The 15,093-nt window shown below is 38.8% G+C and overlaps 1 protein-coding gene across 1 annotated transcript in view; it reads left to right on the forward strand.

Annotated features, from left to right (window-relative positions):
* Positions 1–8,031: 8,031 nt before the first annotated feature.
* Positions 8,032–15,093, forward strand: part of LOC124804937 (protein farnesyltransferase/geranylgeranyltransferase type-1 subunit alpha) — an 83,660-nt gene continuing 76,598 nt past the window's right edge. The window contains exon 1 of the mRNA XM_047265318.1: positions 8,032–8,196. Coding sequence (XP_047121274.1) covers positions 8,055–8,196 — 142 coding nt within the window. The 5' untranslated portion in view covers positions 8,032–8,054. The remainder of the gene's footprint in view (positions 8,197–15,093) is intronic.

Raw genomic sequence — 15,093 nt, forward strand, 5'->3', positions numbered from 1 at the left:
CATTTCTTAGCCCCAATCCATATTCACCTACTATGTTTCCTTCTCTCCCTTTTCCTACACTCGAATTCCAGTCACCCATGACTATTAAATTTTCGTCTCCCTTCACAATCTGAATAATTTCTTTTATTTCATCATACATTTCTTCAATTTCTTCGTCATCTGCAGAGCTAGTTGGCATATAAACTTGTACTTCTGTAGTCGGTGTGGGCTTCGTATCTATCTTGGCCACAATAATTCATTCACTATGCTGTTTGTAGTAGCTTACCCGCATTCCTATTTTCCTATTCATTATTAAACCTACTCCTGCATTACCACCATTTGATTTTGTGTTTATAACCCTGTAGTCACCTGACCAGAAGTCTTGTTCCTCCTGCCACCGAACTTCACTAATTCCCACTATATCTAACTTCAACCTATCCAATTCCCTTTTTAAATTTTCTAACCTACCTGCCCGATTAAGGGATCTGACATTCCACACTCCGATCCATAGAACGCCAGTTTTCTTTCTCCTGATAACGACATCCTCTTGAGTAGTCCCCACCCGGAGATCCGAATGTGGGACTATTTTACCTCCGGAATATTTTACCCAAGAGGACGCCATCATCATTTAACCATACAGTAAAGCTGCATGCCCTCGGGAAAAATTACGGCTGTAGTTTCCCCTTGCTTTCAGCCGTTCGCAGTACCAGCACAGCAAGGCCGTTTTGGTTATTGTTACAAGGCCAGATCAGTCAATCATCCAGACTGTTGCCCTTGCAACTACTGAAAAGGCTGCTGCCCCTCTTCAGGAACCACACGTTTGTCTGGCCTCTCAACAGATACCCCTCTGTTGTGGTTGCACCTACGGTATGGCTACCTGTATCGCTGAGGCCCGCAAGCCTCCCCACCAATGGCAAGGTCCATGGTTCATGGGGGGGAGGTTGGTATTACTTTAAAGAAAATCGTTCTTGAAAAATTAAACATTAATTATTCACAAATGGACTGTAAAACACAAGAAGACTCTAACAACTACAAAATTACAGACATCTCAACCACTTGCATAATTTGCGACATAATGAAAAGAAAGAGATCAAATTAATACTAATGATAAAAGTTATTATTGCTCTGAAGGACAAAGATTTACTCTTTCCTGATCTTTAAAATTCCTCCCCTCTCTTCTCCATCAATACAAAGAATGAGAATGTATTATAAATGCGTTTTCATCTCCAAAATAAAGTATTCCAGATAGTTTCTCCCACATTCACAAATAGCAGATCTCATTCTCTAACAAACTCAGCTGCTCACTAGTATGCCTCTAATAAGAAAGCCCAGTGCTACAAGACTGACTGAGTAACAAGCCAACCACAGATAAAACTAACCCCAGAGTCAATGATCTTATTCACAACTCATGCAGTGCACTCATCATCTTAGCCCCAGTACAGTATTGGTGGTGTATTTACAATAGCAAAAGAAATGAGAACCTTACAAGCTTTTCTCCTACTTCCTTCAACCTGTGACCTTTCAATGTTAATCAGTTAAATATGCTACATAGACAAATGTATCCCTGAAATTTCATAACTCTACTTTAATTACTTTTTGGTGCTGCGATTTTTTTCCATCAGTGTAGATTCTGCAAATAGAGATCTTGTGAATCTCTGTTCGCTCAATTCCTCTATGAAATCCACAGTGCTGTAGACATTGGCGCTCAGGTTGGTGCCGTGTTCTTCGACTTCAGGACTTTAGTGCCAATTACTGAAAAAAAGTACGAGCTTACCGAGTATCGGATAAGATTTGCGATTTGATTCAAGACTTTCTTGCATATAGAACACGATACGTGAATCTTTATGGATCCAAATCGACAAATGTAAAGGTAATTTCGAGAGTACCCCAGTGAAGTGTGATAGGACCATTATTGTTTACAATGTACAGTATGCAAATGATCAAGTAGAATACGTCAGAAGCTCTTTACAGCCGCTCGCAATGCTGCAGTTGTCTATAACAAAGTAGCAATGTCAGTAGACAGTATCGATTTTCAGAATAACCTGTAGAGGATTGATGAATGGTACAAGCTCTGGCAGCTGACCCCGAATGTAAATAAATGTAACATGTTGCATACACATAGGAAAAGATCCACTACTGAACAACAGCATTACTGATGACAAACTGCTGTATACAGCATGTACCGTAGAATATTAAATAGCAACTATCCAAAGCGACATTAACTGGAATGGCCACATGAAACAAATAGAAGAAAAAGCAGATACCACACCAAGATTCATAGGAGGAATCTTAAGGAAATTTAACTGGTCCACAAAGGAAGTATCTTACTAGGTGCTATTTAGACCAATTCTTCAGTACTGTTCATCAATCTGTCACCCTTACCGGATAGGTCAGATAGAAGGGATAAAGAAGATCCAATGAAGAAGAGTGCATTTTGTCTACACGAGAGCTTTACACAGATGCTCAACAAATTCCAATGGCAGAATTACAAGAGAGGCATTGTGCATAACAGAGAGGTTTACTACTCAAATTTCGAGTAGGACTTGACAGGAAGAGTTGGACAACATTTTACTTCCTCCCACATACATCTCATGAAATGACCACAATGAGAAAGCGACAGCTTTAAGAAGTAGCCAGAAGCCTCCCGACCATGGTCAATGCAGCTTCCAGCTGTTTACTAACAGCAGCCAATTCCCATTGTGTCAGCTCAAAACAACCACAATCCTTAGCCATATTATAGTGTTTAAAAAATGCTGAATAAGAACTCAAGAAACACAAACAAAACATTCATGAGCAACTGAGAAAGAACAACCAGAACCCTGCAAAAGAGAAACTCACCTAACTGTGACGCTACTGAAGTTGGGATGTGTCCAAAATATAGAGCAGAAGAATAAACAAATACTAAAGTCTACACTGTAGACATATTGCAGAGATGTTGGTGCTGGGAGTAGAGTTCGCACTATAACTGAAGGTTGTAAGACCCTCAAGTTCTTAAACCAGAATTTAATTTTTCTGCTGATAACAGGTATATCAACAGTTACTAGTCATTATAGACTTGGCTTTCAGAAAGACTAGTGCTGCAAATAAATAAACAAGTTCTAAACGTAAATAAATTCTAATTAGGCAGATAAGATAACAGCTAATTTTCACTTCTTGTGAGAAATACGACTAATCCCATTTAACATTCTGGAAGCCAACATAAATTATTAGGTTTGAAGCATCAGGCACCATATCCAAGACCTCAATGGAATACAGCTAAGCGCTCGGTCTCTCATTCACAATAATTTCCACCCATGCGGCCAGAGACGCTCACAGTCACAAATGATGGATTCACGTGCTTCCTGTACATTTGCTGTATATGTTTAAAACAACAAAATACTTTTATAAGTTTTTAATGCATTATTGTGTTCGTTGATGAAGGTCTTGTGAACAGTTTTCCTTTTAATATTTGCAATAGATAAATCACAACTGAGGACATTTTTCCGTTCATCATCCACAATTTCAAGCAATACTTGATCTCCTAAACTTCTATCTTATTTGCACTCGTTTTTGTCATTCCATGAACAAGATCGTTCCTTCTGCAGTTCGAGAAACTATACAGTTGTTGCTAACGACAAATTCTCAACTTTTTTTGTAAACTGAAAAAGTCACAACGATCTGTATGTCACACATATCTGTGCAGTTGTCTGTGCATTCAATAAATCGCTGCAAATATCTTGTGTTTACACGATGCAACTTTCAGTCTACTGCTCACCCACCATCTGTAGGTCTAGGAAACAAATTTCAGTGGCAAGCAATATGCGTTCGCAAACTCAAAATTTATTTCATTTATTCTAAAATTCTTAATAGAGAAAGTACTACTGTAATCTGTGTTCGCAACTTGTGTAGCAAAAAATTGTAAACGTAATGCAAGAAACGGAAAGAGATATCAAAACTGGTCTACACCAGGGTGTAACCTCCCCACAAAATAAAACAAATAATATTGGTTAATGATTCTGATTTAGTGTAACCTCAAAACAAAATTCTTTCACAGTGTAACCTCCCCACAAAATTCATTTACATTTATAACCTCCCTACAAAATTCTTTTCACATTAACCTCCACACAAAATTCGTTTACATTTAATCTACCCACAAAATTCTTTGTGATTTAATCTAAGCTCAAAATTCATTCACATTTAGCGTAACCTCAAAACAGAAAAATTCCTAAACCTCTCAACAGTAAAAATTATAATTATGTCGTTCACATTCAGTGTAATGTCCCAATAAAAAAATAAATTCAGTAACCTGGTAATAAAACAATGTAACTAACCTCTCAATTAAATTGTCGCTCACTTATGATTTTTCAATAATTGACTGTGAATTTAACCTGGTAAATTTCGGATGACAGCAGTGCTGCGTCATGGCCCTGAAAGATCATTCTGAATAAAAAAAGGAAAAACTTCTTACCTCAATGAAGTCGCCGGATATATCTGCTCTTACAATAAATTTTTCCGGCACAACTCTGTGCAATGCTGGCCGACCAATCTGTCATTTATGAAAGGAAGCAACTGATTTTTCTATTGCAATAATGGGATGATCATGGATGGGAGAAATTAGTAAATTCTTTAAATTGAAATGAATGGTTGTTAAAAGTTACTTTTTATGAGGAAGATTATTATTACGAGAGTTTTGAAGCATTTACATACGACTTGAGATAACATTAATACATATGCGCGAGGCTGCTTTTTACCTTATACAATAATCCTCAGACTCCGGTATCGCTCCACCGCGACCCGGCCAGCCAACACGATACACCAGACCAGACCAGAGCAGACTCCAGACTAGCAACAACTTACTGCTACAGCTACACAGTTCCTACTGCAGTCAACACTGCTCTCTGGTCAGAGACCTTGCATATCGCAGGCAGCGCATGAGCAATACATCGAAATTACATCTGCTCGGACCTCTTACAAGAGCCGGCCATGGCATGCCAAACAGCCCGTGAACATGATACGTGGGCTGGTTGTAGGGCGAGGCTTGGTGTATCTCAGCTTTGCTCAGCCTTCTCAGTAGTAACCACTACAGTGAAACATTTTATTTAGTATTGGGGTGTGCCACTTTTTGGCGGACATGACTAACTTCACTTTGGCAGAATCATGGAGTTGATACTGTTTACCCTTCGCTATCAGTTGTTGCTATGTCGGACGTTCACAGCTCCAGCGACTGTTTGCATAAAAAGAGGCAGTCTAGTGATCTGTCCCTACAAATCTTTAAAAAATGATATCGAATGACAGAAGAGATGGATGAGAATTCTCAGTATCTATTTCGCATTTGCAAATTTGTTATGTGACGAAGTTACAACACCATGCAGGAAGAAATTAAAGACGTATTTGACAATGAAAGAGCAAAAATTGCGATGGTCAACAGATGGGATACAGTGTTCTGTACATCAAGAAGCAATGAAGAAACTGAATTGAATTTTTGGAGTTGCATGCATCATTCCATTGTCTGTTTCAACATTTTTCGATGGAAATGAATGAAGAGTATAGAGACTTTAGCATTACTGTAAAGTACGTTGGTTAAATTAAGGGAAATGTCTAGAATAACGATTTAAAACCAGCTATTATTCAATTTATGAAGGTAAAAGGAGTGCAGGAAAGAAAATTATAACATCGGAAATCGATCACAGACCACGCATTTTAAGTGGACTTAGCTGCCCACTGCCTTTGGTAAGACACTGCAAGATGTAAAACAACTTATTTTTGTTCTGGCAGGGATGCATTTAAAAAGAAAATCGCACCGCAAAAGGGACAAATTCGGACAGAAAGCACAGTCCGGTTCCCTAAGTTCTTAACGTTAAAGAACACGTGAGGTTTGAAGAACTCATCGTGAGGATATTGCACCATGCTTTAACTTCACCACAGTGAAGGTATCATAATTGTAAATCTGTAACTGTAAATGCATGGAACTCATTGTCGCCTTGATGGAATTATAAGGATAGTTTTCTAGGCGTTTTTCAGGACACTGCCAGTCTTGCACAGTTTAACACTTCAGTCGAAAGTGTTCCTGTGCATATGTGAATAGAACAGATTGAGCTGCATTGAAATTCCATTTTAAAGACAAATCTTTTTCCTTGACGTTGCCCAGGTCGTCTACATTGTTTTTCTCTGGAAGAGTTTCCCAAATCTCCATCACAGGTCTGCAAACACGATAAAATATTTCGATCAACATATGTGTGTGAATGTTTTGTTTTTCAATTATGAAACTAAATAAGTCATCATTACGTGGCAGTCTGAGAGCCAAAATCAGTGAATCTGTCTCCGACTGCCATATGCCGACAGTTTGTACCAGATGAAAATTCTATTACGTCTACAGTGCGCCAAAAAGAATTAAATAATTCTGAAAATTCATTTCGTTTGAGATATATGTTTTTGATAAATATGAATATAATCGTATGTAGTGTGACTGCATTTCCACTTAGTTATGGCACATGCTCAGTCTACCCCTCTTCACCCACCTTCTATTCAGACAACATGGAGTGGCGTTTCGGAAGTGTGTAGTGAGGCTGAGCACTGTGGCACAAGCTGCATTCTTGATGTCACTGATCTATACAGCGGCTGCTTAAAGCGAAGGCAGATAAATTTACTTCACGATATGCAGGAAGAATCCTACCACTGACATAATGATCTGTGGATTGCTTTGGAAACATATAATTATCTTTTGGCGCTCATAACTTCTAGAATAATACGGAAAAATATTTGTGTGAGGAGAGTACTTTCTCCGCATGAGCAGCTGATGGTCACGTTAAGGTTCCTGGCAAAAGGAGGAAGGTATAAGGATCTAGAATTTTCGACTGTAATTTCAAAAGAACCATTGAATGAAACCATACACTATACAAGTGTAATTTTGAACATTTCCTGAAGGCAGCTTTCCTAAAGGCAAGTAAAGAACGTCAGATCTGTAATATATCACTAGTGAAAAGGTACAGACATTATTTTTATAGTTTTAGACGTGTTTGAAACTCAGCATATCTAAGAAATTATAGGTGTGTGTGGTATTAGCTGCAGTTTAGTTTCTGAGTTCGGATATTCAATTTGCTGCCTGAAGTCCACCAGCAACCCATTATAAGCTTCCTCACCAGAATATAAAACTCTATTCTAAATTATTATATAGGGATTACAGCCAATTTGTAAATTTTTACTTCTAGTTATAACATAGTGATTTCTACAGTTCATCTCTAATTCACTCTTACTATGAGCTACATATTGTTTTAAGATTTCGTAACTTTGCTTATCTGTTTACAGTAAACAGGTCCAACGATACTTTTATTTTATTAAAAGTTTTCTTTATCGTTTCCCTATTAGTCGTAGAGTTAAATGCTCGTATTTCCTCTGTTAACAATGAGAAGCTTATCTCTGTCGCTTTATTCAGTGCCCTTAATTTTCCACAAACATATGTGACTCCAGAGCACTGATATGTAGGCCTATTTGCCGTGCTGAAATTCGTTGTGGACACACAGACATGAAACACTGGACTGCAATAACAAAAAACTAAGTCGAACACCTTTCACGCGCCGGGTTTGCATCGATCTCCTGTTCACACCCTACTACTTTTCTGTGTAGATGTGGTTGTCGGCAACAGATTGGAGCAAATGTGCTGTCCATATGCAGGTAGCTGTCTGCATAGTTGTGATATGTGCAGACATTTGCGCCAGCAGACCATTGCATGTGGAGAGGCCTTAACACGAAAAACCAGGATACAGATATGGTACTTTGAAATTCTCCCTCGAGGTGGCAGTTTAACGACATTAATTGGTGGTAGAACACCGAAATTGGCGTCACAAAGTTAAGCAGTTTTAACTTTTAGTGGCACGGCTAAAAGTGGTATCACCCGAGGGAGTTCACAGGAATCTGGATATTTCCAAATGGAACTTTAGTATCGCCACTCGAGTTACGGATGAGTGGCGTCACTTTAGTTACATGTCGCAATAGTGCAGTTGGACACCTGTTGGTAACCCAAATTACAGCATCTGTAGCAAAATCTGTGCTGTCTTTGGTATATAGTATCTTTGGTATTGTTGTTATTTTGTGGTATTATGGCGGATAGCAGTTCAGAAGAATTGTATGATGATGCTATTTGGGTGTTTTATAAAGACAGAGTTAATTGGAAGGATGTTACACCAGTTCCACAGGATGATGGACCACATCCCGTTGTAGCTATATCATATACTGAAAAATGTGCGTGGTATTTCACTGTCAGTCAAAGTAAACATTGTGTGCTAGATAAGATTGTAACTATTATTCTTCCATACTGTAAGGTAGCCAAGGGATGTGTGTCACAATAGGAGTGGAAATTATTTTTCAAGCTCTGTGTGCAGTGAATCATTGGTGTATAGTACTGTTGGGAAGGAAACAAACGTAGCACGGCCTAGAATGTTTGCTGTTTTCGATTAGTGACTTATTGAATGCACGGCAGTTTGTTGACATCATACAGTCTGTATAAAATTTGCCTAGACATGTGCAAATAAGTGGTAGTTTTATTAGAACTGATAACCATCAGATTCATGGCATTCAGCCGCACGAACTAAACCTGAATGCCATAACTCCACCCTTCTGCCTTACAGGCAAAGGGAAATCGTCCAACATCAAATGGTATACCCAGGCGATTACCCTGCATTAATAATTTTTTGTATTCCTGTCTGTTATTTTAATATTAAAATTATTTCTTGAAATGATGTGATGGGAAAAGTACAAAACAATTTCATTTTGTCCTACTTTATGTAGAAGTTATTTGTTTCAAACATGAAAATGTACTATCCTATGATATATCATTGATGCGCAAGCCAAGGAATGAAAACCTTTGTCAGTGGTTAATATCAAGAATATAAACTGAAGAGTATCACACCTTGACACACATGCAGTGTTATCAGTTTTAAATGTAAATTCAGTGACAGCACTGTTAATTCAAAGGAAAGTCATTTGTTTATCAATGCCTCATATTAGAACTTTTCCTTTGAAGTGCATAATTATCATTTTGGTTGCAAATTTAACAAAGGAACTCGCGTGAATATCTCTTTTCACCATCCATTTGACCATTGGCCGCCCTTCTGTAATCTTTCCACCGTGTCAATCATTATCTGGAGACCAAGCTGACATAAATGGCCTATGCATTGTCAGACCCATGCCAAAAAAGGGCCGGCAGAAGCATCCGATCCCACGCATCGGCTTTGACCCATGATGTAATGGTGTTGTCGTGTGTGACGGCGCGGAGTTTGGTTTGTGAGTATGGCATGTTTGTACATGTCATCGTGTTGTGGTTTGTTGTGCTCTCTGGTGGTATGTTCAGGGTTTTCGTTTGTGTGGTGTAATAGGCTCAGTTTGCTTTTGCTCATTATCCACAATTGTTCAAGTGTTGGCTGTGTTTGTAGTGGAGTTCGTTTCAGTGAGTTAACGATTTTGTGTGAAGGTTAATTTAGTGTTGTTTGCTGTACATTGTGTGGTAATTTTAGTAAAATTAATCGGTTGTTGTTTTTGTTCAGGAATGGATATGACGGATAAAATTAACAGTGTGCAGGTCAAGGAAAGTGTTCGATCCCAATGTGTGGCTGTGTATGTTGATATTGGTATCGGGAGATGTTTTTGAGCTATATAGGCCAAGGGAAGGGTTTGACCCTAATTTATGGGATCGGGAGCTGCTGTTGATCTATATAGGTCAAGGGAAGTGTCCGATTCTAGATGATATTGTGTTTAGTGGTATTTGGGGAGTTTTGTGATGTCGGTTTTTTTCGTCATTTTGTGTGGTTTTGTATGGGGGTGAGTGTCTAAATTTGTTTATATTTATATATAAAAACAAAGATGAGGTGACTTACCGAACGAAAGCGCTGGCAGGTCGATAGACACACAAACAAACACAAACATACACACAAAATTCAAGCTTTCGCAACAGACTGTTGCCTCATCAGGAAAGAGGGAAGGAGAGGGAAAGACGGAAGGAAGTGGGTTTTAAGGGTGTCTGTATGTGTGGATGGATATGTGTGTGTGTGCGAGTGTATACCTGTCCTTTTTTCCCCCTAAGGTAAGTCTTTCCGCTCCCGGGATTGGAATGACTCCTTACCCTCACCCTTATAACCCACTTCCTTCCGTCTTTCCCTCTCCTTCCCTCTTTCCTGATGAGGCAACAGTTTGTTGCGAAAGCTTGAATTTTGTGTGTGTGTTTGTGTTTGTTTGTGTGTCTATCGACCTGCCAGCGCTTTCGTTCGGTAAGTCACCTCATCTTTCTTTTTATATATAATTTTTTCCACGTGGAATGTTTCCCTCTATTATATTGATATCATTTGTTTATATTTAGTTTGCCCCCACCCAAAAACACCCCATTTCCTGCGCTTGCCCCGTTAGTGTCATTAGGCATTTTGTGGAAAGTGTGTGTGTTTGTTTTTCGATGTATTTTCGTCCTCATAATGTGTACGTACTGACTTTATATGCACCATATTGGAATCGTGGTTTATGGTCGTTCCCGCCATATTTGTGACGTCATGGGTCAAAGCATACGGGCGGGATCGGACACTTCCGTATTTCCCCAAAAAAGTTATTTTTTTCTCTCTCCTAAACTTCCAGCCAACTGGCTCTTCCACTTACATTTTTGCCAAGCCTGGCATATACTGTAAGTTTAAACAAAATCTGTGAAGATGAGTAGGCACAGACTTTTTGTTAGGCTAGTTTTTTTTTTTTTTTAATTTCTGTGGAGATATGAGGTTGAGTGGTATATTTCACAATGGTTTCCTGTGAACAGAAATCGTGGGTGAGCTAACGGGATCACAGCAGATATGTTTATCCTTCCCTAATGATCACTAGTCAGTCATCTGAACTGTCACAACTTTCAGTCTACAGTAAAATAACATATCATTATTATTCGCTTTCTGGGACTAATTTCTATGTCAAAATCAAGATCACTATGACTATTAATTTTCATAAGACTTGCCTGAACAACAATACACGAGAGAGGCAGAAACAGCACGTTTTGTTGTTGAGTATACAAAGCTGCAGGTGGTAAAGGCAATATCTAGTGGTAGCCATCTCAACTGAAACATGACTGTCAGTGTTGAGAGACGTATAAATAAGGTTTTATTTTTTCAAAGAGCTGTTCTCAAGTTACCTGAGTATACTCAGGATTTTAAGTTTCTGTCAAAATAATAAAAGTGAGAATTTAGGACTTTATGTTTAGGGTAATGTGTTCCAACTCTCTTCTTTCCCTAGTCTCAAATGTTGATTATTCTACCTTTCGTCACTGTTTTTCCTCAGCTACCATGAGACCTTGCAGGTCATGAAACGAGTTGATGCATAACCTGTTTATTTTATTTTTATTTACGTACTTGTTTTACCTGTCAGGATTAGAACCTTCATACATTTTATTTTCAACCACATCTTCTTAGTCAACATAACAGTAAGTAGAGTATGTGAGCAGTATATAATGATGATGATAGTGATGACAATTAATTGCACAAATTAAGGAGAGAAGAAGATAAAGAAATAATTGGTATTATGCCTGGATGCAGAGAAGATTCTTGGATCTGGTGCTGCTGTTATGGTGTGATAGATATTTGGCATTTGAGGAGAGGTATTGAGGACACCACTGGCTAGGAAGCTGGTGCATAAAACATAGTGTATGAAAGCCGTGGCACCAATGTGGCCATATCCACAGTGCTGTACATATGAAGGACTGACATAATCAAACAACCAAATATTCCACTCATGTCCTAAGCAAGTGTTCATGGCTAATTCAAGTCATCTGGCATTATCACTATTTTTGCTGTGTTGAGTTACATCACAGTAGTAAATATTTCACAAGACTGGAGACTGACCTAATTTTTGTTTAAATTGAGGTGAAAATATTCTCTAAGTTTTTTGATTGCACCTAGGGAAGGCAAGAGATTTTCTGCAAGCTGAAGCAGTTTGTTCTTCTCAATTTAGATGCTTATCCAAGACATCTTTTACTGTGTTTGATAGTATAGTTGGATATTATTAAGGATTGTTAGAGGAGCTATTTCACCAAACTGTCCGTTAATCAACTTTTGATGTGACATGAAGATGATAAGTGGCTCTTTAGCATTCAGTTTAAGATTTTATGTCAATCATGATACTGACTAAAGTTGGTTGCTGATATAGCAGCAGCAATGTCCCTAGGGCTGGTGCGTAGAAATAACTGGCTGTTTTCATTATATAACCAGTGATTACCAGGATGTAGTGCATATGAGATGACATGATATAGATATGCAATGAGAACAGTAATGGACGAAGGCTGTACCCTGGAGGACTCTAGTGTGTGTTTGTTTCCATGATTACTGCTCTGGCCGGCAGACAATTCTTTAATATTTGTTTTTGAACTAGCTGTAGAACTGTGTTGTTTGAGAATAGCAGCTGTTTCATTTCTGTAAGCTTGCAGAATTGTCACTTCATGCCTATGCATGGTGTTGTCAGTCACTTTAATAAAATTGCTGTGCTCTGATGTTTTTGGAGGCCTGACTGATATTGTCAAGGATCTTATTAATTCTAAAGTAGTCCCTCAGTTGCTCATATGATGGTACTGCAGTTAATATGCTCATCAGGCCATACTAGCTTGGTGACCATTGGCTGTTGGTCATTGAAGGATATGGAAAACTAAAAGTTGAAGATTGAAGGCATCAGTGAGAACTGGAATTTAATATTGACAGTGTTCTTAATCATACCTGTGGGATTTCATCTGTACCTGCTACTTCAGAACATTACTTTATTTACTGTTGTTGCTGCTGCTGTTGTTGTTGTGGTCTTCAGTCCAGAGACTGGTTTGATGCAGCTCTCCATGTTACTCTGTCCTGTGCAAGCTTCTTCATCTCCAAGTAACTACTGCATCCTACATCCTTCTGAATCTGCTTAGTGTATTCCTCTCTTGGTCTCCCTGTACGATTTTTACCCTCCACACTGCCCTTCAGTGCTAAATTGGTGATCTCTTGATACCTCAGAACATGTCCTACCAACCAATCCTTTCTTTTAGTCACGTTGTGCCACAAATTCCTCTTCTCCCAAATTGTATTCAGTACCTCCTCATTAGTTACGTGATGTACACATATCATCATCATCATCATCATCAGGATTTGCTTCCAGCGAGCCGGTTAGGAACTTTGTGAACGATATGCCTCCATTGGTTTCTGTCCTGGTATAGTTTTTCCCTCTCCACTACATCCCATGTTACTCCTCTCTTCTTGAGATCTTCCTTAACCTGGTCTGTCCACCTCTTTCTAGGCCGCCCAGTTGGTCTTCTTCCTGGTACCTCCGTCTCCAAATACTGGCATGGAGTTTGAGTCGGGTGCATTCGCTTCACACGACCGAACCACTTCAATCTCAAAGCACTTATCCTCTCTTCTGTAGTCAATGTCAACTACAGGTCTCTCCTTACATAATCATTCCTGGCTCTCTCTCTTCTAGCTTTTTGTAGAGCTGACCTAAGGAACTTCATTTCACATGCTTGTATTTGACTCTCTTCTCTCTTATTTATGACACAGGCCTCTAGACTATACATCATGATTGGCAGGTGATAAGTTTTATACATGGTCTGTTTGGCTCTTTGAGGGACTTCCTTGTCCCAGATTAGATTTTGTACTTGGTGGAAGAAGCTAGAGCCTTTTGTTATTCTGTTTAAGACTTCTAGTTTGGAACTTCCATCTTGTGATATGATGCTACCCAGATAACTGAAACTTTTCACACATTCAACCATCTCCCCCTCCAGTATGATGTGACAAGGTGTGTGGGTGTCCTGCTCGTCTTCATTGCCACTGTCTTGTTCCTACTCACAGTTAACTTGAATTTTTTAAATTTTGTATTCCAGTAATCTAGTCTTCTATGAACCTCCATTTTTGTCTCTTCCCAAATGACGATGTCATCAGCAAAAACAAAAGCGTTGAGATCTTCATTTTCTTCTTGCTTGATTTCTTTCACAATTGTGTCCACAAGTGTAATGAAGAGTAAAGGGGAGAGCGAACTGCCTTGCTGAACAACTCTCTTTGTCTTAAACCATTTTGATCTTCCACCTCCTACTTGTACACTGCTCTCACAATCATCGTACAGCACCTGGGCTTTTTTAATTAATGAATCAGGAACATTATGTTTTCTCAAGCATTCCCATATTTTATCCCTTGGTACACTGTCATATGCTTTTTCCAAGTCCACGAATACTACTGTCAAGTAATTTCCTTTTTTTTCAATATTTATCCATTAACTACTAGAGGGAGAAAATGAGGTCTATTGTTCCCCTGTTACTTCTGAACCCATGCTGTTGTTCCTCTAATTGGTGTTCTAGAATTTTATGCAATCTTTTTTTCTATGACCTTCTTCCATTATCTTAAGACAGTGTGATTCCTCAGTAGTTGGTGCATTTCTTTCTACTACCTTTCATGAACAATGGTATTATAATTTCTTTTTTCCATTCATCCGGCACTTTGTTTTATTTCCAATCACCCCCAGCACCTGGTGTAACCATTGTATTCCATGGATTCCTATGGCTTTAATCATATCCGCTGTCAGCTCATCTGCTCCAGCCACCTTCCCACTTTTCACCTGTTTCAGGGAATTCTCTGTTTCTAACCAAGAGATTGGATCCTGCCCTTCCTCTAATTCAATGACTTCGGTGTCACTTTCTTGTGCACCTTCCCCATTCACTAAGATTTCAAAATAATTCTTCATCTCTTCTCTGATACCTTCCGTGTCCCTGATAATATCCCCATCCTCTGTTTCAATTGCTTTTATGTCTTCACTATCAGATCTTTTACTTTTCAATAACCCATATAGCAGTTTTTGATTCCCTTTGCCATCCTGCTCTAGTTTCTGGGTGAATATTCCCCTACTCTTCTCCTTTTCTTCCTTCACAATTCTCTTTGCTTGGAGTTTCTTTTGTCAGTATTCCTTCTCCAGTGTTGTCACCTTGTGTTCATCTAAATGTTTTAAGAAAAATGCATTCTGTGGGAAGATGCTGTCCTGTGGCTAACAATTTATCACAACACAGGAACGTATTGCTGTTGAGAAAAGTTGTTTTATTTGTATGTAGGGGCTTGAAAAACAGCATCAATTTTTGATTTTTCTATGCTGAGTCTGTACTGCTGTTTCTGC

This window comes from Schistocerca piceifrons, chromosome 7 (genome assembly GCF_021461385.2).
Source record: "Schistocerca piceifrons isolate TAMUIC-IGC-003096 chromosome 7, iqSchPice1.1, whole genome shotgun sequence".
NCBI classification, from domain to species: domain Eukaryota; kingdom Metazoa; phylum Arthropoda; class Insecta; order Orthoptera; family Acrididae; genus Schistocerca; species Schistocerca piceifrons.